Below are 26,608 nucleotides of genomic sequence, written 5' to 3'. Positions count from 1 at the left end.
TCAAATGTGGAAGTTAAAGTTTTGCTTGGATAATTTAAACGATGCAAATCATACTAACGTTTTTAAGATTCCCAGAGGTTTATTTTTTATATTGTTGTTCCATAGGTTAAATAGAGGTTTGGTTTTTATTTGAAGTTTTTTTCCCCATGAAATGACAGGTATGCATCACCTAGCCGAAGGCGGTCCCGGGGAAACTCCCACTTGCTGCTGTCGTACTGGAGGAGGTCGTCCTGCTCGTTGAGGGGATACTCATCAGGATCAATGATGATGGACGGACCCATCTTGTAGTGTGCTGGCTGCTGGTGTACATTCATAAAACAAAGTCAATTTTATGATACATCCTTTCCCCTATGAGCTCAAGAAAACTTGAACTTTCAGTTATTTTAGTAAGGAAGCAAAAATGACGAGGTGCAGTTTTTTCACCAAAAAGTCAGCAAAAAAGCAGAAACATGCCCCTTTTTTAGTTTGAGTACATAATGTTCTTTCTTTTAAGTCACACATTCGGAAATAGTCCTGAATGCCAGCTAAACATGCACGAATTACTCATTCTCGTCAGCTGAATTCCTTGTTATTAAGAAAAGGAACAGCAGAATTGTAAAAATGCTGTGTCATTACTAACATCAGCCTCACAGGATTTCCAAGAAACAAATAAAGAGAGGCTAAGCCCTACCTTCCTTAGCTTTCGAATGAAGAGGATCAGCATGAGCCAGAGGAACGTGGCAGCAGCTCCAGTACACACCAAAATGATGACTTCAATGTTTGGCTTTCCGTCTTCCCCTGGAAGGAAAAAAAACCTCCTGTAAACTGTCTGATCCTCAAGACTCTTTGGGTTTCTCCTGATCTCATTTTGTTACACGGAAGAATTTGGTGATTAAAGGAAAAGCACTTGTATTTTAAATTAGCTTTAAACATGCATGCAAACTTATTGCTATTTAACCTCCAAAGTACAAACATAAAGCCATTGATAAATGAAATAAGTTTCCACTCATAAATAAGGCTCATTCACATTTCATTTTATACCCAAAGACGTTCTGTTTCACAAATATTTAAAGCTCTTCGTATTTTTTTCCTTTTCAGTGCCCTGCTGCCACCGTTACTTTTCTGGGAATCATTAATCATCCACTTAACACTTGACAGAGGTTACGTCCTGCACATTAGCAGCCCTTGGCCAAAACCAGGATCATAAAATTCAAAGAGGAATTCTGTGGCATTCCTGAAGGCTCGGCTCAACAGTTTTTTTTTTTGGTGAAGTCACCACAGAGATGTTTATAGTGATGACAGGAAAGTAAAGCTCCACAAGGACCTTTGTGTTTTTTCTGGAGATTCACACAAACCTCAAAACTAGAAACCAGTGCAGAACATGAAAGTATTACACAAAATGTTTTGGTTTTTAACTTGACGTCTTCTTTTGGAATTTTTATTTTCTACTCCACTTCCAGCTCCTGCCATAATGCCATACTACAGCTTCACAGTAATTAGGTCCATAGATTCCCCTGCTTTCTGATACGTTAGACTGCAGATTAATTCCATTTCTCTAAATCCTATCTCTAGATTTGGCTATAAATGTTTGTATCTTCTTGGATTCAGAAGTGAATGGAAGTTTTTGGGTTGTTCTGGGTCTACTAAGGACAAAGTCAAGGAAATGACCATCTAATTATTTTATAAAACTTTGTTTTTTCAGGTCTGAAATTGAGTTGGATGTCTAACTCACCGAGCACTGTGACCACAGCGCTTGTTTTGGCGAAGCCCTCAATATTTTGGGCAACACACTCGTAGAGCCCCTCATCTTCTTTCTTCACCCTTTCTATGACCAAAGTGCCGTCTTCTTCCAGGGTGACACCTTCAATCAAAAAACTTTCAAGTTCATTTCAAGTGTGCAAAATACGAAACATATGAATTCTTATTTTTCAGTTCGTAGTTTATTAAATTCAGTGTAGAGTTTTATTTCAGTAAAATAAGCTAGAAACACAGTTTTTAGTACAAGTTCACCATGTGAGTTTTTAAAACATATTCTGAAGTAAACAGGAATCAAAACTTCAAATATTCTTTTAAAGAAAAGGTTGGTTTTATAGTGTCAGTGTTACGAAAATGGTATTCTTGTGGTTACCTGGGCTCTCCTCCACTAGGACACCATTCTTGTACCACAAGATGTGGGGACGAGGAACTCCCAAAGCATAGCAGGCCATAACTAGGGTGCTGCTGCTGTTCACGTCTTGATTTGTCAGATTCTGACTGAGCCATGGCCGTTTTCTCTCTGCACAATGCAAAATAAAAAACTTTCCATTTGTGTTGTTCGCACAGCATTTGAGAGAAAGCCTCAATATTTGCATTCTCAGGAGATGCAATTGACAAAAAATGTTGCTGTAAGTTTTTTTAGGCAGAGCAGAAGTGTAAGTGTTTCTTTGTCTAACATACCTTCCACGATTAGCCTAGCTGTCTTGATGTCAACCCTCTTGTAGAGGTTAGAGGCTCGGCACTTAAAACCCGCGGTGCTGTTTTGGGACACGTTGTGCAGATGGAGGGAGAGTGATATAGAGTAGTGGCTCAGCTGAAGGCTAGAGACATCTGAGGTGATCACTTGATTCCTGGAATCCAGCCACTGCAGGTCGGTGTAAAGGTAGCGGGTTGCCCAACAGGTCAGTATGACGTCATCGCCCTCTATTGCTGTCTGGGGTTCGACAGTGACTTCCTGGTGATCTTTGAAAAAGATTGTGGAATTATTTTCTGGAACATTTATGTCCTCTGTAGCTAAATTGTGTGATCAACATCTGTTTCACATGCGTTCACCTGATATTTTACAATAGTTTTAATATGTAAACTTTGCGTCAGAAGAGCAGGAATGCCATCATTCCAGTTATTTCCTGTTTCATCACTATTAATTGGAAGCATGTTGGCGGACGACACTGCTGACAGTGATTCCGCCTTCATTCAACTGGAGCGAGGCTGAGTATGTGACCCGAGGGAAGCAGACTGTGCTTGTTTATTCAGTTTGCTGGAAAGCATTCTCTGTTCCGTAAGAGAAGACAGCTGTTATTACAATTGTGCCCTTTTCTCTCTCGCAGCATTCCATCCCTGTCCTTCGTTCTCACCTTTGGAAGAATCCCTTTTGTCCAGGGAATTCTATAACTGTGGGAGAATATTTTATAGTACTTGGCATTCCATCTTTAAAAAGGTTCATCTACACCCTAAATTCCCCCCACCCCCCTACACACACATCTGTCCAAGCAGTCCTTCACCTTTATTGCAGTGAGCTGAGCTCCGTATGTGCAACAATACCTCATCTCTGCCGTTCTTACATATCTGTCTAATCATTTTGAGAACACTTGGAAATGCTCAGGTGCACATGAAAGTCAATTGTCACTGCAAACTAGAGGACAAGCATCTAACTGCAGTTGTTCATAGCTTTTTATTTAAACGCGTGCCATTACAGCCCACCATATGGCTCAGGACATATTCTCCTCACTTCCGCCCTGAAGTCGTGCAGCTACACTGGGAGATGTTTTCAATTAATGCCCCCCTCTGGTCTCTTCATTGCACAACACAATCTGCACATTCCTTCCTTGCTTGTGCTGTTCGTTACAGACAGCACTGTAGCTGATTTGAAATAATCCAGCACAGAGCAAGACTTGATTTGCAGTCAGAGTGATGCTAATTATGCGAGATCCTTCGACTAAAATGCCCAATAATTCATGACCGTCGGAGGAGCTCCGATGCTATACTCACCACCAACGAAGAAAGGTACTATCATGGTGCTCATGCCGTCCTCATTCTGAGCCACGCAGGAGTAATTCCCCGACACACGAGCATCCTCAATCACCAGTGTGCTCACCGTCTAAAACAGTTGGTATCAGTTAATAGCTTTAAGAGATGCCTGCTAATCAAAAAAACCTCATATTCACTTTGGTTCTTTTGTGATTTGCAATCATAGTACTGAGTTTATGGTTAGCAGGTGCAAGGCCTGCTCTGCATCTGAGATGTGTTATTGTCCCCTTTTCTTGACCTGTATATGACAACATCTAGAGCTAGATATGGTGTTTTTCAGCCAAGAAAATGTCCTTCACACAAGTCAAGAGCTCTACTAACATACCAGATTTTCAAAAACACATGTTAATTTGAAGAGGTAAATTGGGGTGAGAATTTTGGATTGCGAAAATGAATGACCCATATCAATGAAAATAGTTTTCTGGTGTTTTTAACATATGGACAGAAAAGTGAGATTAAATTTGCATTTCAGAGTATTTCTTTATTCAAATTGTTGTGAATCAGGAGCAGACGAAAAATGCTGACAGAAAAAGTTTGTGGTTGTTACGTTAAAGCTATAATCAGCAAGCCACAAGCTCCCCGCTCTGCTTCATATCAGTGCACCCACTTTAGACAACTAGATCCATCTCCTTCTTTGTTATCTTTGTCTGAGCTGGAATCTGACTCCGAACTGTACGGCTGGACAGCTCCCATATTGCTCGCCATTTTTTTGCACTGAGAGTGCTAGCTTGGGGTTGTGAGGGGCTGTCAGCTAGCGGGAGAGAGCGTTAACAAAGGGATCATGGGAAATTAATACAGGCTTACTCCCCACCAGTGATCCTGTCCACAACTCATAGGTGAATTTCAAATGAACTCCTGCCGTTCTGCAGAAACTATGCTCTATAAAACGACACAGGTTTTTTATTTTGGCTAAAAATGGCATCATTATAATTAAAAGACCACTGGTAACACATTTACAATAGATCAAGAGAATTTCGGAGTGGAACTTTTGGGGTTTGGGGTTAATTGCATCGTTTTAGTTATGGGATGTTCAGCTATTTGACAGGGAGTCTATGATGTAGGGTCTGCTTTGGTGTGTCGATAGGCTGTAAAATAGGTCTGCAGTCCATGTTGATATGTCATCTGTCAAAACACGATGAAAGAGTATTAAATTACAGCTACAACTCACTCTCATGTAACTTAAGATTGAAAGCAGTCACTGGGCTCACTGCTGAAGGGCTGACCTGACCAGACGCACTGTGACCTGTTCTGCCCATGCAGCCCTCCCATGTTTTCCTTGCACACTGACCCAGGCCATTCTGCCCCTCCACCGGGTCTCATGGAGAGCTTCTCAGAGGCTTGGCCCTCACCGTGTTCTTATTCATGGGCCAAAACGATTTATGTGGGGTGACAGAAAGGAATTTGCTTCCAACAAATCCCCCGTCTTTTAAAAGGCTGCTTGTTATCATTGACCCTTAGTCCTTACCCCCATAAAACACCAGGACCAGCCACAAGAACCTGTAAATAAGAAGTTCCTCATACTTATGTCAGACACTGATGTCCCGTGAAAATGTCAGAATTCACTCTCTCTGAGTGAGCGCATAATACATTTAGAAGTTTATTTGAATTTTAACACAAAGATTAGCGGTTAATTCAAACCTTAATTTGAGCCAGCCTGCCAGCCGGCTCGATGAACCTAATCCTGCAGACAGACTGAGGCAGGGCAGCAGAGGGCTGCTCTTAATTATGTTTGGGGTTAACAATTTTATTACAGACTTCCCCAGGACATTTGAACTCGTGTATACAGTTTTCCCGCTGTGATGGGTGTTCTGGTTTTACATGGCAATGTGTCTTTAATTGGAGATCACACACTGGTGTTTCAGTGGTGACTTGCAGAAAAGCAACATTTTAATAAAACACAAACATTGACAAGGTGTTTTATGAAAAAAAAAGAGAAAAATATAAAGTTGCAGTTGTATGATGTGTTGTTTTTCTCCATATAAAAGGAATGTAGGGGACATTTTACTCCAATAAAGTTAATGGTCTCTGGCAGTTATGAGTGCCTTAAAGTCCTTCTTCTACTAGAGGCCTTGTTGTCTGCACAGAGGCTTTTGTAAAAGGATAAAACCAAAGTGGCACGGCTGGGCTTGCTCTGGTGGGGAAGGAGCACAGGGGAGCAGACAGCCAACGGGAAGTTTGGTGTTCTGAGGCGAGACGCTGGGATCTTATCCTCTCCCAGAAAGACTGTTTTTGTGCACAGTGCATGAGAAAAATAACTGAAATGTTTGAGTGTGACTGCTTACAAGCGATGGGGAACTTGCATGCAGTCCAAACTAAATGTCTTCCAACCATGCATCAGGGGGATCAAAGTTAAAAGTCTGTGTTGTTCTGCTTGAAGTTGGTGAGGAGAGGCAACAAGAGGCTGTCTCTGAAAGTGCACTTTGTGCTGCTGAGACAGTTACATGGTGTAAGCACTTTCAATTTGCTCAGTGTCTCATTTTTTTAAATGACCAAATCTACATTTATTACAAGTTTTGATTGGCAATGGTGTTTGCCAGAACCAAAATGAATATAACCCACAACAATGAGTCATTCATGTTTTGTTTTTTTGCATGAATTAATTGATTTACATACCTTGTTTTTACCTTCCACCTCTTCAACCATCGCATTTATGTTTTTGATCCAATTTCTGGAATAGTTTCCTTGTTTATCCGTGTTGACCATGATTGGTTCGGTGTAACTCAAGCAACTGCAGAAGCATAAAAAAAGACTTATAGGAAAACCAGCAAAACGAATGGCTGCACTGACAAATTTGGCTGCTTTGAAAAGAAATGTTGTAGACATCAGACAATCAATACTGTAAACTTGCTATCGAACTCGACCAGAAATAAAATCTAGTGATCCAGGTACCCCCCCTCCCCCCACGCCAAAAGCCAGCATGGCGAACAATCAGCTTGATGAGAGGAGAAGCAAAGGAGGAAACAGCAGCAGCGACAGGAAAGGCCGTGCATCACATCTTACAGGAACCCCCTCCCCACACCCTCTTAAGCACACACTCTGGCCAGAAGAGATAAGGTTGATGTAAGACCTTGATGGTCAACAAGGGGCAGCTGATAACTTCTCAACCTAGTGATAAAGACATTCTCGTATTTCTGCCACCTCAACTATTAGCCCTATTTTATGTCCAGCCCTGGAAGCCTCCGTCACCCCTCAAACCCTCCCAGCTTCCCAGTCCTGTCCAAACTCCACAAGATAGCGATGAGATATGATCTTGAGGGGCTCTTTTTTGAACAAACAGTGACACGCACTTTGCAGGATAAGGCCAGTACAAAAAAAACAACAACATTTTACACAATTGGCCTCCCAGCAGGCTATAGCTGTTCCTAGGTCTCATTAGCTGCCTGCTACAGCACAGCCACTGTTCTTGCTGCCAGCATTGATTATCTGTGGGTCTGCAGAAGTATTTGCTTTGAACTCTGCTTTTATCTACGATGCATCTAGTAAAAGCACATTCTTCTCCATTACAGCTTGATGAAAAAATAACGCATGAAAGGCATCAAACAATACAACAGAATTCAGTTCACAATGTTGTTTCTCTTTTAATGGATTCTTAGCCTGATAAGCTCAGTCTAATGATCCATTGTTTTTCTGATCTTTGCAGCTCGCATGTCTTCTGTCTCAATATTCCTTCTCCAAGTTGGTTCACTTCCAGGCCATCAGTCATGCAGTCACTCCAGTCTGTTCAGACTGTAACTGCACTGGGAATCAGAGATTAATATATCTCTGCAGAGCCGCTGACCGCAAGTGAGAGGGCGTTTCTCTGGGGGTGCTTCTTTTTGTTTTAAATATCAGGGGTCTAAAACAGAAGCAGTGAGTCAGAGAAAAACTGGTTTCCTGGGTCAGACTGGCAGTTTTGTTTCCCATAATAGCATATTTATTGTGGGATGCCGCTTCGCAACATAAATCAGAGTTTATACTTGATGTTATTACTTAGGCTGTAAAAAATCGGAAGAACAATTTTTCATCAGCGGATTAGAATGACTCATTTTTTTCAATAAACATTAAAAAATCAATAATTTTAATGGGGTACTTTTTAAATAAAACAAACTAAAATTGAATAACCTGAAGGTGCAGGTTATGATACGCAGACAGGCTGCCGAGGCCGGCTCTAGGTTGACGTCATGAAATGGGCGCCACCCACACGGAGCAAAAGTTGGTGCATCAGAGATCAAGAAGTCTTACTTCCGCATAAGAAAATTAGCTGTGAAAATAACTATTTTTAACATAAAATGTGTTCTTCGGTGTGCGGAGGTAATGTATAATCATATATATGGATGTAGTATACCATTAAAAGGCTTAAGGAAAGGAGAATCAATGCATTTTCTTTAAAAAGTAATCAGGATGTTTTTACTTTTTAAAGAATGCATTTTCTTTAAAAAGTAATCAGGATGTCTTTATGTTTATATAATTTTTTTTTTGTTTTAGGTTGGTTCTTACAAGTTTAGGTATTCCTAATATTCATTTATAGTAGGCACTTTCCAGACTGCTTTCAGTTTTCTGCAGGCACTTTCCATCTTGTTCAAGTAAATAGCAACCTGAGAAAATGTGCTTTGCAGAGTGTGATTGAAGCCTGATTTGAGCATGTAAAGGCAAACTTAACTTGACTTGTCATTGGAAGCACTGAAACCAGTATAAAACCCAAAAAATAAGCCACAGTTGCATCGTAATATTGGCAAATTGAAACTGTAAGATTATACTACAGCATTAATGGAAATAAAATGAACAGATTTTTTTAACTCACTATTTAAGCGTTGGGTCTTCATGACAAGGCTGCCACCGCCATGTGATGTTTGGCAGTGGGTGTGCATAGGAAGTGCAGGTTAGCTTGTGCTGCTTTCCAGACTTGTAGGGCTGCACGTTCATGGTGGTGAGTTCTGCCTCTGAAATAGTTGGTTTCACTGTAAAAGAGACAAGCACATAAATACGGTGGCCCTGAAGTGCAAAACACATCAACAAGTCACTTAACGCAAAAACATATCATAGATAATAAAACAAAGCAAAATAAATAAAAAATATGGGATTACATTTTTTTTTTAATGCCAGAAACCAAAACTTAAAAAAAGAACATTTCAGAACACAAACTAATTTCTGGTTGCTGAACAGTAGTCATCATCATCAGTAATGCCCCATAAAACCTTTCTCAGTTGTTTTTTTTATTTTGTGATTTTTTAATCATTTACTTTGATTTTTCTGGAAACATCTTTTCTTTCTAAAACAGTACCTTGTAATTTTGTTATATTTTTCTTGGAATTGCACTTTTTTTCTTTTGGAACTATGCCTTAGTCCTGGATTTTTTTTAAATATAATGTAATGTAATTTTTTAATTGTCGTGATCATTAAAATGTTTAGTGATTTGACTTGCACTTCAGGTCACTGTACATAAAAACACAAACGCTCATCGACTAGATTTATTCCTCCCAAGCAACAAAACACAATAGCTTTTTTGCCCTTGCATCTAAATTTGTGTGGGATGACATCTGTAATAGAGTGACTTGAAAACAATCTTGTCACTAAATCCATTTGTCCTTCAGACGCTGTGCAGAAGAATGGAAGGGTGACTGTCTAGCTGAGGGTCAAACGGTGACCCTGCTGTAGCGCCGCCGTTGCTAAGTTTCTCAGCCATGTGTGCCGTAATGAACAACAGACCATAACAATTGTGCCAACTCCGAAGGTCATCAACATCACTCAGCCATTCTCTGTGTTTTAAAGGAGCTCAAATATCTGAAACCACTCACATAACTGCAGGAACCTGCCTGTGACTAAACCCACTGACGTACACCACCATCCTTCGGCGCACATTCATAAAGTGACAACCCTAAACAACAATGATGAACAAAAGCTCAAAATAGCGGTTTAATTGATCCCAGAACTCGCTCCTCACTTTGCTTGTGTGTGTGTTTTATTTTTCTTATGTCGTTCCAATAAATAAAAGGAGGGTGAAGCAGCTCAGTCAAGGGTCATAAATAAAGTTTATACAAGCAAGAGGTCTGATTTTTCCACTTTTTTGGCACGCTAGTGGGATTCCAAAAAAAGAGTTAAAAGAATGCGGTGTGAGAAACTGTGCTGCCCCCCATGGCAAACAACATTTTTTCTGTCCTCAATGGAGGGCAGTCTCTATCAAATATGGCACTACATTTACAGCCTTTGAGGGCTATGGTGTTCCTTTTAGAGCCATAAGAACGATGAATTGCATGTTCACTCCTTGCTCCTCATATGATGTAAACATATAGCATGGGGCATGTTTAAATGATGGTGAAGATGCAAATAAATGTAAGGGACTGAGGGATGGGGGCTAGTGTTTGTGTGCACAATCAAGCTCAGGCCATTTACACACTGCGCCAAGCCCCTTCAAAAGAGCCTCAATAATCAACAACAGCTGCCTCAGCTACGTCAGTCCAGGCCTGCAGTCAACAAGCCCCCAAATTCCTCTCATACTAGTGCCGCTACCTGCAGTCCAGTGAACTGGACAGAGAGCAGCAGCCTGCGTTCTTGAGTAGCCTCAATAAACTGCTTGCTAATCTCTGTTACATTGGCCACTTCTAAACCCATTTCATATGAGAAGTTACCTTCAACCACCAGAGTATAGCTGAGGTTCCTGTACAAGTCCTTCAGTTTGCTGCCCACAGTTATAGTGAAGATGCCAGCATGCTTCTGCTGCACATCGTTGATGGCCAAGCTATAATCTGACATCTTGTAACACGTGGAATTCTTCTGAATGAGGACCCCATCTTTATACCTGAAAATTGAAAGAAAATGAGATATAACAGTCTAATAAAGTTGCGATGCTATAAAAAATACAGAAATATACAAAGCACGCAATAAAAAAAATAAATTAAAGGGCCTCTCCCCTGCCATTTTTAAGCCTTTTATAATACGGTACACAATATCCATGTATTTGATAATATATCACCTTTGGCTTACAAAAGAACAATTTTTTAAAGGAAATGTTAGTTATTTTCCTGAGTTCTTTTCCAACCCGGAAGTAAGATGTCTTGATCTCTGAGACACTAATAGCTTGTTCTCTGTGTAGTTGTCACCCATTTCATGACGTCATCCTAGAGTCGGCCTTGGCAGGCTGTTCTCACTTATCTACGTCAAAATACTACCTTGGGGTTTCTTTTTGTGAGGACTGAACATTATAATACACTTAAAAGATCAAAACAAGATTTTAAATACAATCAAATACAAACAAATACCGTAAATTCCGGGCTATAAAGCGCACCCAATTACAAGCCGCACCCTCCTATTTTAACGTGCTCAAATGTTTTTGTACATACACAAGCCGTATTAGTATACAAGCCGCTGCCTCGATAAAGCGCGTCCTGACTACCAGAGTGTGCATGGCTCATTACCACACTGTGGGCAGGTACTGGCCTTGTCTCAAGCTCATGTATCTAATTACACCCACATCTGAAACAGCATGGACCTCTATTCTGTTCACAAGTTCCTCAGTTATGGGTTTTTTTATTTTATTTATTTTTTTTTTTTTTAACTTATTGACAAACTAGGTATCATACATAAAATTACTAACAGTAACCATATAATCAACATTACATCCCTCAGTTATGATGAGGAAATTTACATCTGCGATCCCCCATTTCCCATGAGTCTTAGGGGATAAAGGCGGGGCCAACGCCCGGCTCGCCACACTGTTGTTCGTGTTTAAGAATGAGCAAGGAGCAGCAGTGCATGGAGGGGTGAAAAGGAACAGCTCTCCTTCCACTTGTGTCGCGGCAGCATTATGGTACTAACGGGGCTGGTTAAAAAACATCAGTAAAATAGCGCGCGCCTCAGCGCGATACGCGCGCCTCAGCGCGGCGCGTTCGTCAGAAGCTTCCTTTCACAACAAACACTTGTTGCTCCCCGGACGCCTCTGCGCTCCGCGCTCGCCAAGCGGGCTCCTTGTCTCCCCTTCCTATCCGAAAAGCTCACATGGTGGCTGTGAGCTTTTCAATGCAAAATTCCGCTCAGTCAGAAACCGTAAAAACGACCAAATGGATTTGTGTTTCCAGTCGTGTCCCGACAAAATAAAGGCTGATGTTATTCACACATATTTACGTGCAGCCAGCCGAGTCACTATGACTCAGAGGTAAATACACTTCTGAGCATGCGCTGTTCTCTCCGTCACGCAGCTGACCGGCATTTCCATTTACTGATGGGGGATTTTTTCACGCTGCTTTTAACGATTGCTTTTAACTTGAAAGCTTTATCATATTGTAGCGGCGATCAAGTGCACGTTGGGTCTAATGGCACCAAAGGATTCTGGGATGCGGCCGGGCATGCGTGTTTCATTTTGTTGAACCATGACTGAAGTGTCTAAGACCTGAAGTGACGTCCATGCTGTTTGGCTGCTCAGAGGCGTGTTAAAAAGATGACCTTTGCTTGGTGGTGGAAGGCGCATACAAAACCATTCACTGAGCTCAAATGTTCGTACATGGCGGCCGCCAATCAAATCCATAAATTAGCCGCGTCACAGAATAAGCCGCAGGGCTGTGAGCGCAGGAAAAAAGTAGCGGCTTGTAGTCCGGAAATTACGGTAATTTAAAATTTTCTAAAGAAAGTGTAAATGTAAAAACTTTAAGCTATTTGGATATATAGTTTAGAGCAGAAAGCAAAGAAATGAAAAAGCTGTAAAGAAAAGTATATAATAAAACTAGCACTGTTACCAAGGCTCAAGATTCAAATCATTGCACATGTCATTCAATTTCAACTAAAGATTAACTCTCAAGTCAATTTTTTTGTGACTGGAAGATAGTGGGACATGCAACAGATCAGTGACACAGTTGTGTGCAAAACAACAGATTTTAGAATGAAAAATGGTCAGAGGTTCACCACCATGTTCACAAAATGTGAAAGACAATTCTGAACATTCTTCCTAAAACTATCCATATTCTAAATAGTTTACCATCCATACTAAACTTCATTGACATATTTTAAGAATATAAGACATCTCGGAGCCCTCATCAGTGTGTGAATGTGTGTATGAATGGGTGAATGGGGCTGTCACTGTAAAGTGCTTTGTACAAGTATATGCCATTTACCATCTCTGTGTGTAGGTCTATGGCACAAGGCCAAAAGCCATCTCCTGATGCTTGTGAACTCTGAGCCCTGAAGCAGCTTTTTATTAAAACAGGCAAGATTCTGTCATGAATATCACAACATGGGCTAAAGAACACATCTGGAAAATACTGTTGCAGAACACTGTCTTGGGGTTAAATGAATCAAAAACTTAAAATTGATTTTTTGGAATCCAAAGACACTACATCCTTTGGACTAAAAGCCAGAAGGGCCACTTTGACGTGTTGTTGGCATTTGTTTTAAAAGTACATCTGTTCTAGTATTAGGGATGTGAGTTATAAGGTGCCAAAACAGCTTTTTCTCTAACACTTTCAGACAAGACCTAAGAATATTGAATGGCTAAACTGCAGCATCTGGTCCCATCCGTCCACAGATATACATAAAACATTGCATTTTGGCTTTACAAACCATAACGTCACATCTGGCTTGGGCACGGCGTTGACCTTGGGCTCAAGCACAATCCTCTTCCTGCCTTCATTCACTACTACTGTACCAGGACGTTCATGCTTGTAGGAGACGTTTATGAATGGATGCTCTGCAACACAGACATTTATCATTATAAACATCAATGTGGACATTCAAATGTAAATGTAATAAATATTAACCACCTGATGCATATTGATGAAAATATGTATCAAACCACTTCGGCTCCAAAATTACGTCAATTAAGCATCTACTTTAAGGTTAAAACACAAGTATTTTTTTTCATAGCTGGAAATAAATTCCAACAAGGGGGTTAAAATCTCACTGATGGCTGCTTACCGAAGACATAGACTCTTGCAGACACATTCAAGTGTTTGCTGGGTTCAAGTTCAGCTTTGCAGTGATACACTCCTCTGTCCTCCAAGGTAACATTTTCAATCCGCAGGCTTTTCTTCATCACCTTTAGGCTACCAGTGATGTTCTGATAAGGATATGTTTGGTGTTTTTTCTGAAAACAAAGACCACACCATAGACTTAACTGAAGGCATCTCTGGCAGTTTCATTTCAGTCGAACTGAACATACATTCCTATTTGGGTAATCCCAGGAAAAATCAATCACTCCATTGGCAGAGGTTTCCGCACTACAGTTTATGGTGAGGGTGTCCCCAATCAACACTTTGACGCGATCTGGAGTGATCTTTGCATTTTGTAGCATAGAACCTGCAAAAATAAGACATGTTAGAATGAGAAATGGGCGCAGGAACTGAAATTTGAATCTATTCTAGAAAACAGGACTCACTCAGCCTCTTTGGGATGTAGAATAACTTAAAGTGGCGTCCTTTGATGACAGAGTTACAGGTGAGCAGTGAATATGTTTTGTAGGGACCATAGCGAATCTTGAAGCCCACCTTTGGGTCCCATTCCATTTGTTGAACAACATCCCTTGATAAATTTGGGAGCTGCAGCGATGAAGACAAAGCCGGTATTTTCAGCGAGGTTGTGCATCACAGATCACTGAACCAAACAAGCTGAAGAGGAAGGCACTCAACTTGATTTAATTTGTAACTCATGCTTTACTAGGCTCACCTGGGGACAGAAATCTGTTAGAGGGAACGTCTGATTAGCTTTTATTGTTTTTAAGGGATCATGACCCCCCTGTAATCATTTATGCCAAAGAGCATGCGACATTTCAGGCTCTACATGACTGACTGTTTGTTTCTGTTCCAGAAGAACTAAGGAAAGTGCATGAAGGGAGCCAAAGATTGACTCGTCGATAAGCCATCAGACTCTGATGTGTTTGTTCTGGTTTGTTCCTATGATAAATGGACATTTAGCAGCATTTCTTTCAGTTGCATTCCCCTTTGTGCTGAGATACCTGTTGTTTCCTGTATTTGGACACACTGTGTGCTATTCTTCTGCTGCATTTCCTTGTTTGTAAGAACTGGATTATATTTAGTCGCAGAGTCTATTCTAAGAGAAGCACTCCTAGAGGACCTTCCTGTTCATACAGGAGGCAGACACTACGACTCCCTAAGCTTCCCCTATTGTAGCCACCCATGCCCTATTCCTGTTTTAAGAGGTAAAGTGCTTTACCACACGCAGGGTGTGAGAACCAGAGGGCCTCTGAGCGCATGCTGGATGCACCCCTTTATTTTCTTTCCAGGACAAATAGGAAAGCCCTGTTGTGGTATTTATAGCAATTAATTTTCCAAATGATGGATAAATATCCTGCCCCCAAAGACGAAGGCTTGTGTACGTGTGGGCAGGGCCTTACCGCTGTGAGTGTTACAGAAGTGTTGGGTGAGGTGGTGCGGCAGGGGATCACAAGGCTGCTTTCGTGCCTGTAATTCAACAGGACGGAGGTAGTGCTGTTTTTCTCCACAAATGGTTGATCGGGATCTGAGGGATGTTTCAAAGAAAAGTCAGCAAGCTGTAGCCACCTGAGGGCTTTTTGGGTGCTGCTATTTTTTTCACCATCTTCCTCTGTTATTTTTTCACACCCTCAGGAACGTGTAGGTTCAGTTTACCAGAGTTTGAGAGAGGATGAATCATGTCAAATTATGCTGTAACTGACTACTGCAGATGGCACAGTGTCCTCCAGACACAACTGATGACGGTAAGATGCAAAGCCGAGGTTGGGAGAGTACAACTCTAACCCAGAGCCTCCTGGGACAGACTCCCATGACCCCCCTCACAAGAAAAATGGATGGCTGAAGCTAAGATCTCAGGGTTGCTGCTCCAAAGCAGTCAAGCATCAAACTAGAACTGTGGGAACCTAACTGTTTCACAAATACCCCAAAATGTGTGTGAGGTCGAGCATTGGTGTGTTGAAGGCAGCTGTTATCTGAAAAGTGAGTGTGGATCATAATCTAATAAACGATTGAAGGCTTTGAAAAGAGTGTTCAAGACTAAACACAGCAGAGCCAGCCAAACTGGGAACAACATCCCAGAGGAAAGGAAATGAAATGAATCCACTTTTATAAACCCAACTATTCATTGGACTCATATCAAAAACGTGTGTTTACATGAACTTTGTAAAGGTCTTTAAAACACTTAAGTTTGACGAACTAACGCTAAATTTGTACTCTGACCTCTTTACAAAACTGCTGCTCAGATTGGCTTTCATTTGAGCGATACTGTAATACTGCAGAGTGACGCTTAAGGGAAGATTTAGGAAAACAGTAGCTGAAGCAGGAAATCAGCCAATGAGCAGAGTTTCCTGTGCAATCAAGCTTACCCCTTAACCTTCAGAAGAAACCACACTACTACAGGAAGGCTTCATTTCTCTGTCTCTGAGCGCGACTTATGGCTCTTACGTCTGGATGCCATAATATTAGAGTCAGTATCCTGCATAAGTAACATTAAGCAGTATGTGTGGAAATCCCGAGTCATAAGAACACACTGAACACTAATTTGTAGCCCATTCTTAATAATATTACAGATTATATAATTGAGTAATACTTTAATTATATTTAGTCAGTTCACTGTTGTATGAGGTTTTGTAAGTCTCACCTTTGACAAAAACGTATGTGGTGTACTCTGAACCTGCTTTTGAGGATCTGCAGGTGTACCTCCCAGTGTCGCTGACTACCAACTGTGTGACTGTCAGCTTGCTGCAGTGGGAGTGATGTTTGGAGTGACACCGCTCCACCTTCACCCCGTCCGATGACAGCAGTCGTTGGGCAAGAGTCCAGTTCAAGGCGCCATGACCTCTGAAAGAGGACAACAACGTCCATTAGTTGACCGCAGTGTCAAAATCTGCATCTATACTCTGCAGCACAGTTTGAATCTATTTTTAGGTAAAGTGTCACAGCTGGCAAACGGCCTTGTAAGCCTTTCAGTTTAGGACGACAGCGGCTGCTTCCACCCTCGGGAATTTCTTGCCTGATGTTCATTTCTAAGTTTATTTGGAGTTAATCTAGAGTCATCCGATACCTTGAACTTTCACATGGGAACATGTTTTTTTTAAAGACGTGCTCAACAAACACATTCTTTCCACCCAGATTCCATTAAAAAAAAACCTCATTAAAGAGATCCCAGAGAAACATCAAACATATCTTGCATTCCACTGCCTTTGACTGCATCATTCTGGGAGAGTCCACATTTCAGCCACTCACAGAAAACAGTGCTGCTCTGCATGGGTCAAACGTCCTGGCACATGGCCTTGTAGGGAAGTTACATAGCGAAGGGCTTCTGTGCATTCTTTACAAGTCTGTGAAATGATGTAGTAATCTGAATTCTTAAAAATCTTGAATGCAGCACGTTTGGGTCCCACCATTGCTGAAGGAATCAACCAGACCACCACTAATGGTTTCTGTCAAGGTTCACCACTGCTTTTCTATGGGACCCAGGCAGTCACATTTATCCTACCTCTGGCCTTTTTCTTGTGCATTGACACCTGAGCCCAAACTTGAACGTTTTTTTGACACATAAAGAAGATTACCTTAAGGAAAAGAGTCTTGATTTAAGGTCACTTTTATATAAGGATAGTCCAGCAAGCTTGGATCAAATAAGCAGGGAGGACCTACTTCATTTTAAACCTCTATTTTGGTCTGTTTTGGCTTTACCCTGCACTAAGAGGACCAAACCCTTTCACTTCCTCCAAATAAAGCAGCCTCAGAGAGAAAATAAGCTGGTGGGGAAACTTGAAGTTCTAACGCCTCAACTTTGGTAGCTAAACAGAAAGTACTAACTTTCATTTGCAATACTTCATTAAGGAAATGTTGCATTTGTAATTGCCGTACCTGTAAAGAAAGTTATTAAGCGTTAGGCCAGATACCTGCATGTGAGAGTCAGTGTTTGGTCCTTATGAAGAACCTGCTGATCTGGACCCAGAATCTTGGGTCTTCTTCCAGCATGTCCTAATAACAGGGGATACAGAAACAAAGAAAAAACACTTGGTGAGAAAATTAAACAAACCATCATATCTTTTATTGGTGTGTTTGAGTCATTATGAGGTCAAACAAAAAAAAGAAAACACTGAATTTCCTGTAAACCATGCATGTGGGTCCTTTCAGCAGTTCTGCTTCAGCCTCCCATGCAAGCAACTGCTGTGTTGGTGTTGGGAGAGTTTCCGGTGCTGGGCGGCAGCTCGCTGAATGGACACTGATCCCGAATGAGCAGCACAAAGGGCACAATAAGGGAAGATAACGGGAGGAAGGAGAGCAGCTGTACATGTGGTTCCTCTCTTTCTGAACAAGCATTTTTTAAAGTAAAGCTGACCCTGAACCACAAATGCTTTTCTCACAATACCTCCAGGGGGGAATGTGATGTTTGATTCAAAAATGGGATCACTTTTGGTGCTGTTGATAGCTCTTTCTGAGAAAAAGCAACTTAGGACACATTGTGCAATTTTCCCCACTATCTAGGAGGTGTTGCAGTCCCATTTGTGATTACCATCTTTTCAATTAGATCCCTGCACAGCTTGTCTGTGTTGCAGTCTACTCTCTGAAGGCCACTTCGGGAAACCTCTTTTTTATCATAGTGTGTACATAGCACAGATGACAGTTACACAAAAATGACCAAACATCAAGTAGAGGTGTATAATTGTATAAAATACACCTCCTCCTCTAGCAGCAATATGATAAAATATTTTTTTGCGATATTCCATCAGTCTTCTCCATTGTTTTAGAGAAATCTAATCTACTCTGTATTTTTTAGGGCCATTGAGACTGAGCTGCATGTATTTGAGTCATGTCAAAGAATTTCCTTTTTGGTTTCTTGCAGATCACTGATAACCTTATTTTAATCACACTTTATTAGTCAACATAAAACATTTCTAAAGTGAATAAATTTCTTCAGGCCAGCAGCACCTTCAAAAAATCTATACATATTTTAGTGTTTTCTACTTAACTTTGTTACTTGAGATATTAACTGAAGCCAGTAACCTCTGAGATGCAACTGCACTTGAAGTGTTTGGGATGTGGGAATTTTATTAGGACATAGCAGCTGACTACTGCAGATGGCACAGACACAACTACTGATGGAGATGCAAAGCTGAGGTCAGAAGAGCACAACAGAAGATGCTCACAACTCTGCCACCCTTGTTTTTTTACCCCACTCTGGTCTCATCACCACTAGCTAACATTGTTTCATAGGTGATTATGTTGATCCTTTGTTAAATCCAAAAGGAAAGCTTTTGACCTCTGGACTGAAGCTTGATCAAATGCAAAAAAATGCTCCAAGTAACAACTAAGAGCTTGTGAGTGCAACAAGTCAGTTTTTATTTAGTCCAAGGCAAAATTGTCCAAATTTTTAACTAAATTAAATATTCATGAAGGCTAGTTTCAAAAAGTATCATTCAATTAGTATATTGTATATTTATGACAACTATAATGGGGTCTTATTGTTATGTGATTAGCAATTTTGTAATTTTCATTGTCAGGTATTCCACCAAACCCTCAGCTCTTCAATTTCCCTCCCTGGACTTTGGTATCTATCACGATGTTATGCCTGTTTGGTGAAATAAGGAAAAGCATGGGGGTAAACAAGCTACAAAGAGTTGCTTTACCAGTGGATTCGCACCCAATATCACCAGGTGATTAATTTCCTACTCCAATTTTTAGCTAGCATAGACCTGAATCCTCCAGCTAATGACAAAATTCTAAAAGGCGATCTGTGCCGATCAACTTATCAAGTTTGTTTGATTGACAACAGCTGTCAGCTAATTAGTGTCATAGTGACATTGAAAAAAGTAGTAGTTTTTTTAGACACTTAGCCAAATTCTTGTGTTGATCTTTATGTAAAGTTGTCTTAATCTAATTATTGTGACAGCTGGACTTTGATTGACATGTGAATATGTGCATTTTGAATGACTGTGCACCTGGAAGACCACACAAGCACTCCTGCATTAGCAAATACTTGAAAAAAAAGGGAAAAAAGCTCTCTCACTCACTAACATTTGCCAAGTTTTTGTCTATTATTCAGAACAGCTGTTGCGCTAAGAATAAGTTGATGCTGGCAGTGTTGGCAGTGACACTCAATATCTACTTCCTCAAAAAATAATACAACATCATTGTTTTACTGTCCAAGGTTACGCAAAGGGGGAGAGCCATGGCACAAACCCTTTAGTGACGTAACAGTTTGCTTTTGGATTTATATTTCCACTGTATGTACACAAGTAATCATTTTTTGGCCTTACAACTGGAAATTGGCAGAAAGTCTTTGCACATAAAAGTCTGAAATTACATAATAGAATAAGCGTAATTTCATAAATCAAGTATAATTTAGCATAGACATTTTTTGACTAAAAAGCTGATATAAAAACAACATATGGATGCAAACCAAACACTATCATCTCCTGAGGATGGGTTCATCAAAAGAAGCACACAGCAGTACACAGTAAACAAATAAAAGTGGCGAAAACATATTATTGTCTTCCTCACCACTCTTAAACCCCCACAGTGAATGTCCGGCTCTGACCTCAGAAAGCATCCCAGCAGCCCTGACACCCTGTAACAGCTGTGTGCTGCATTCCTCCAGGATGCAGCACACTGAAAAATGCCAGAAACTCTGTGTTGCTTCAAAGAGCCCCGAAGCTGGTTCTCATTACGAGCCATTAAAAAGACGACAGGAATGAAACAAACATTGCGAAATGGGGGGAGCTTTTTTTTTCATCTAGTTCAGGATGGGGTCTTGAGACAGCCACACAGGGTACAGGTTGAGTAAAGATGAACCCGGGATGAGGGGTAAATGTCTTCTTGGCATTGATTAAGGGACGTACGGCAGAATATTATGTTTGGAAAAACATCTGTGCTAGGTTCAACACCAAGAATAAAAGTGAAATGGGAACTGACTTCAAACTATTCTGAAATGTTTGTGGCAAAAAATTGATTAGATATTTAAAAAATAAACCAGCAGGAAATGATAACAAATGTACTGTCTGTTTCCCTCTGATTACTCTAAGCAGATCCCAATAGCATGTTAGCTGTCATTTACTATTATGTAATAAACAAAAAGAAATGGAGGTGCTATAGTAGGATTGACTGAGTAATAGTGCCTTTTCTTATTGCCTTGTGAAATCTTTGTGTCCAAAAGCAGCACCAGTGATAAAAAAGAACTGAAACTGTTATAAATGCAAACAACAAAAAGTTAAAGACAGAAATCTCAGAAGTAATAAAAAAAAAAGTTTGCGTAATTTCTGGGAACCTCTCACTAAACCTTCAAGGCTGATGTTACATAACAAAAAAACACTATTACTGTACGAGATGAGTGTACTGTCATTGAATTGAACAGGAAAACCCACGTCCCAGCCCTTCAAGTGCTGGAAATAATGTGCGGAATTCCCTTCTGTTTAGCAAAAAATACACTTCTTTGGATATTTCCTGTCGTGTTATGATACGTCACATGCCTCCTTGGTGTCTCTGGAGTCGGAGACTCACAGTTTAACAAAACCCTGTATGAGTCATTTTCTGAGGTCGTGTGGTGGTGGCAAAAGCCGTGAATCTGAGGCATACACTGACAAGGCGCAAAAATCGACGACAACCTTTGTTTATGAGTCCCTTCAGGACAGCGTCAACCTGTCCGTCCCCATGATAGTCTGATAATTTTACGTTAGCTCACATTGAAGCTAAACCCACTTTCTTAAGTGACTGTCATTACTATTGCTCGTGATGTGTGTCCTGCAGCACTTCCTTTCCAACTACAAGGTTAAGACAACAGTTAGAGAGAGTGCTTTTTTTATTAGCCATTTATTAGCCGTTGGAGATTTAGCGGCAAAACACCCCACACTCCTCTTAAAAAGCAAAATAAAAGAACATCTGGCAATGATGGGTGGTCATCCGAGGTTATATAAAGCCAACTAAACAGGAATCTCCTAGATGGAACCCCTTAAATGTAAACCCAGAAGATTCCTGTTCCATAAGGTGTGATTAAGACAGGCAGGCAGAGAGAAGCTCCTTGAAATTGAAATTTCATGTTGGACTTAAGAAAATATATTGCTGGGTCGAGGACGTCGAGTCTGGAACAGATGTTCCAATCAGCGAGTTAACAACAACAAAGGTGCAATTTGGACGGACAAAGATCAGTCAGGAAGAGAGGGATTTCTGTTTCAGCTTCATACATCTTGCAGTCCAGGTAAGTATGTGCACTTCCTAGTGCACACCACATGGACTCAGACAGAAATGAGCCACCGCTGCAACTTGGCTGACCTCTCATCACTTCCATTTTACAGCCCGAAAGTCCACGCAGGAAGAGACAAATTGACTCCAGAACAAATTAGCCACAACATAAATTCCCTGTGATACAAAGACTGACTGGACTAGGGAAAACTAAACGGTTCAGCGATGGAATGTAGCACAGATTTACACAAGAAAGTAGCTTATGAACACACCCGCCTTATTGTTTTATGAAGTAAATGATGCAACATTTGTTATTTCATTTCAATAGGTAAATTTTTCACTTCAGATTATCAGATGAAATGAACAAAACCCTTCATTATGTCAGTCATTAACTTCACCTGTTGTGGGGGACTGAGTCACAGTCCGAGCCGCTAGGCTTCATTTGAGGTGGTGTCAAAAGGTCATTAAGTGACACACTTGACCTGTGCTCGTTTTTGACTGTGAAGCAGTGAGGAGACATTAACAGTCTGATCCGTTTTTACAGGCATAGTCCCACATGTGAGGGTTTCACCAAAGTAGACCATTCAAATGAGCCTCAGGCCAAACAATGAACAACCAGGGGTTACAATCAAATATTTGGTTTTCAGTATAAAATTATTGCTTCAGAAATGTTGTTTTTTCTGTTTTTTTCATCTTTTATGTTCTCCTTTCTGTTTGCTCATTTTTATATGGCTTTACTTTTGCATTTTGCTAACAGGATTTGTCAAAAGTTACTTTCCAAGAAGTTTGTGGTGCTTTCTATCATTTAAAAAAAATTAATTTGTTTAAGGCCTATTTGGCTAAACTATATATTTCTGGCTTTGCTGTAAGCTTGGACACAAATATTTAATGTTTTGTTGAAGGGGAATTTTCAGAATAAACCTGCATTTTCAGTTACATTTTTATTTTTTTCTGTTTTTTTGTCATGAGCATATTTTATGTGTTTTTAACCATTGTTTTACTGTTTGTCTTTTTATTGTGGATTACTGCCCCGTCCCAAGTAGTTTATGCCTGATTTTGTCTAGGTATTAAAACTAAAATAAAGTGATTTATCCATACACAAACATCCACAGATTAATTGTTTCAGAAATTATATTTGCAGGTTTTTTGTCTTTTAAGGAAGCAGGTCAGTGACCATAAAAATCTAATGGCTTTAGCAGCCCTGTAAAAAACAATATCCAGCTGTCTGACTGCCTTTGCCATTGTCTTGTCCATAAATTTTGACAAAACTCAAATTAACTTCAAGAAGCTGCGGCAAGAAATCTTTGCTCAGGTAGCGTGTCACGCTTCCGTGACCTTTACTGGCCAGAACAATTCCAGGCTGTCTCTTGTCTCTGCATCCGCTTCCTCCTTTCGTCTTTCCCACGCTTTGCGTGTGGACAGTGAAGGAAATCTACTTAAAAACACTGCAAACAAAGCTTCATATGCCCAAAGTGTGTGCGAGTGTGTATGTGTGTAGTGAGTCAGTGGGTGGGGGGTAACATGTGAACAGTGTTTCCTTTGTTTGGAGGGGCTGTTTATGTGGAAGTGCTGAGGAAGACTTAGAGTGTACTTCAGTAGCACACTATACCTGGCACAAGGTGAATGAACATCCATGTTTTTTTAATTTGTCTCGTTTGGAAGAGTCAGTGAAACAACATGGCTGGTTTTGTTGTCAGAAATAAACATGCATTCTTCTCCAGCAATGTTTAATCCTGCACACCCAAGACAACAATTGCTGGAAAAAATGTGTTGTTTTCCTGATATAGACAAGATGTACTCAATGTATTAGAAACCATAGAAAAAGCCAGTGCAAACGGAAAATCAGAGCTTCAAGAAAAACAAAAAGTGCGCCAGATTACCTGTCAGGATCACTGGCAATACGAGAGACAACACTGCCCCAAGTGGTTAATGTCAGATCTGCAGTTCCACTGTTCCTTCAACTCTGCCTCAATGCTTGTACAAACTTTATTATGCTCACCGTTCCAATTAGCAAATATTTATAGAAAAAATTATATTTATATGTATATAAAAGTAAAAACAATTACTCGTAAATAAATGCACATTTCCGTTCATTAAAATGCGCAAAACTGCCCAGACCGGATTGATGTCTTCCATCCACATACTTTCTTTATATTAGATATTTACAAGTCTTATCATTGAGGATTCATTTCTTACCAGTTGTGAAAGGCGAACAGAAGAGGATGAAAATGCCCAACTTGAAACAGCCAAACCAGAACATCTTTGCCAGCTTCACCAAAATCCAAGTTAAAAGTTTCTGTCAGTTTGATTTTATTCCGGTTTATTTGACCCCAGTTTCTTCTTAATGCAAAAATAGACTTTGTCCTTTGAGAGTCTCTTCTTGAATCAAAACAGCCTTCAAGGATAAAAGAACTAAGCAGCCGCGATTCTCCCGTTTTCCATGGCGCGTTTCGCGGGGGAGCTCCCCTGCGCAGCTGGCAGATCCAACTCCCGACCCAGCGATGAGTCTCCAGATGAGCCGCGGGGTCAGCGGGGCAGGTGCAGCGAGAGGGTGACAGAAATGAAGCGGTGAACAACGTGAGAGTTTGCTGTAGACTGAAAGGATGTGGAAACTCTCAGAAATCAGTCAGGGCGCAGAGCTTTGGTGCGCGTAAACTCCACGCTCTGGGGGTTTCTGAGCAGAACTGACAGTCCATGCGTGACACGCGTTATATGGAGGAAGGACGCGACGTCACTTTGATGGGGTGGACACCGAAAAAACGGGGAGACCTCTGGAAACTAAAAGTGGCGGGTTTAACGGTAGCAGGTAGATTTAATCTCTCCTGTCAGTTCGTGACTTTATGTGTTTTGGTCCGACATGAAGCACAAGAACAATTAGAGCCGTTAAGATCAGTGTTAATGAGCTTTGATTAGATTTCTACTATGGTCAAGATTTCATGCTAATATAAAGCTGTGTTTTCTGATTTTAAGAAAGACCACATAAAGCACTATTATACAGTAAAGACATGGCTCAAAATAATTTTATTGTTTTAAAATTATGAAGTTGATTGGTTTTGTTCCAGATTTACCAATTCATTCTACTGATTATTTCAAAACAACTAAAAATAATGTTACCAAAAATGATCAAGACATTGATAAATCATGTAATAAAATGGTTACAGTAGAACTGGGGTGGGATTATATAAATTTGCTTCCTTCCACTCCCTTTCGAGCAATATTTAATATTATGTCTAATTATCCTAAGTTTGATACGTCATTGTATGAATGTATAACTGATGATTGTATTGTTTTTGTGTATTATTTTTATTTGATTGCTTGAAATAAACCATTTCAAATCAAATTAAAATCAAAAAGATATTTGCAAAAAACTAAAAATATGTACAAATTTGGTTTCGGAAGTGTAAATTTTTCCTGTTTTTGAAAAGAGTTGATGTTTTAGTCTCAAATTCAAATGTAACTTTATTTAACCCTTGTGTTATCCTATGGGGTCAAGATGACCATTGAAGTGTTCTCCCTACCAGGACAAAGGCGGATAAAGGTGAAGAGTATTTCATGTAATCCATAGAAACCAGTGAAGATCACAAATCATTGAAGAAAAAGGGGTTCAGAGCACTGTCAAGCGGGTCTAGATGACCCAACTCCCAATGTTAAAGTGCCTAGGATAGCACAAGGGTTTATATAGCACTTTGGTGCTGAAGATAACCTACAAGTGCTTTACATAATTAAATAAATGGTTTAAAAAATAGTAGTTAAAAATAGCAATCATAATCTTAAAAACAACAACAAAAGATACCCCTATACATACACATCCAACAAAGAACAATCATGCCTAGGATAGCACAAGGGTTACAGGGAGTTTTTTCTTTTAATCAGTCAAGTTCAGTTGGGTTGAATTAAAAAATTAGGCTCATATCTACAAACAAAAGGAAGACACATAAACTGATTTTTGTGACTGAAGATATATATGTCTTCAGTACATGTACACCCAAAGCATTGTTGCTGACTCAAATACCTCAATCATTACAAAATAACGGGATTAATGATTCACGAAACTGTGTGTTTGGATGTAAATCTGATCAATAAACACCTTTGACTGTTTTCTTAAGTTTCCTGTTTGATCATCCACTGTGTGACTTAGATTAAAGGTGACAGCAGTTATCTGTCATATCAAATTCAATCCATCCGTTCAAAATAAACATCAGCTGGATTTATTTTTGACTTCAACAACAGGATGAGCTGCTTTTTATATCAGGGTAAATAATCTGCTTTTGTCCAGCAGGACCCCGTGGAGCATGGATGTGCTTCAGACGTGTTCTTTTATTATTGCAACAATTAGTGCACTGCTGCAGAGCATCCTGCCCTGGTGGTGACAGGAGGAGGACAGCGTAAATCTGATGTGTAAGGATATTGGGAATAAGACACATCTTGGGAAACAACTTGTAATTTCTCCCCAGTGGGAGTCTTTTCTCTTGAGAAGCTAAACGATCATGATTTAAGGATCCAGAGATTTTCAATAAACTTAAAGGACTTTGGCAGATTACAGAACAAATTGATAAAAGTTTGCTTGAAAAATGTAATTTCTCATATTTGGAGGGCTTGAGAGTGCACCAAAGTTTCTGAAATCTGCATGGTTGGTTATGAAAGAAAAAAAGATGTATCACACATTTAGTAGTTTTAGATTTAACAATACTGTTGAGGTTCAGTGACTCAAGTCTTCCCTCTCACTTATAGTTTCTGGAGTTAACAAC

At 40.2% G+C, this 26,608-nt stretch overlaps 1 protein-coding gene across 2 annotated transcripts in view; it reads right to left on the bottom strand.

Moving 5' to 3' along the window:
* Positions 1–24,565, bottom strand: part of kdrl (kinase insert domain receptor like) — a 42,754-nt gene extending 18,189 nt beyond the window's left edge. Inside the window, exons 1-17 of one of the 2 annotated variants that reach the window (XM_011479978.4) lie at positions 24,057–24,565; positions 17,582–17,663; positions 16,315–16,514; positions 15,077–15,201; positions 14,102–14,261; positions 13,886–14,022; positions 13,642–13,810; positions 13,288–13,414; positions 10,368–10,537; positions 8,543–8,699; positions 6,376–6,490; positions 3,724–3,832; positions 2,416–2,697; positions 2,108–2,254; positions 1,712–1,840; positions 671–777; positions 170–299 (exon numbers count right to left, since the gene is read on the bottom strand). In XM_011479978.4, coding sequence (XP_011478280.1) covers positions 170–299; positions 671–777; positions 1,712–1,840; positions 2,108–2,254; positions 2,416–2,697; positions 3,724–3,832; positions 6,376–6,490; positions 8,543–8,699; positions 10,368–10,537; positions 13,288–13,414; positions 13,642–13,810; positions 13,886–14,022; positions 14,102–14,261; positions 15,077–15,201; positions 16,315–16,514; positions 17,582–17,663; positions 24,057–24,120 — 2,410 coding nt within the window. In that variant the 5' untranslated portion in view covers positions 24,121–24,565. The remainder of the gene's footprint in view (positions 1–169; positions 300–670; positions 778–1,711; positions 1,841–2,107; positions 2,255–2,415; positions 2,698–3,723; positions 3,833–6,375; positions 6,491–8,542; positions 8,700–10,367; positions 10,538–13,287; positions 13,415–13,641; positions 13,811–13,885; positions 14,023–14,101; positions 14,262–15,076; positions 15,202–16,314; positions 16,515–17,581; positions 17,664–24,056) is intronic. The other variant, XM_020706464.3, reaches the window with a different exon arrangement.
* Between the last annotated feature and the right edge of the window lie 2,043 nt (positions 24,566–26,608).

This window comes from Oryzias latipes, chromosome 10 (assembly GCF_053564925.1).
Source record: "Oryzias latipes strain Hd-rR chromosome 10, Olatipes_Hd-rR_3.1".
Taxonomy (NCBI): domain Eukaryota; kingdom Metazoa; phylum Chordata; class Actinopteri; order Beloniformes; family Adrianichthyidae; genus Oryzias; species Oryzias latipes.
Note: the sequence above shows the minus strand (reverse complement) of the source record. Positions and strands in the feature narration are given on the sequence as shown.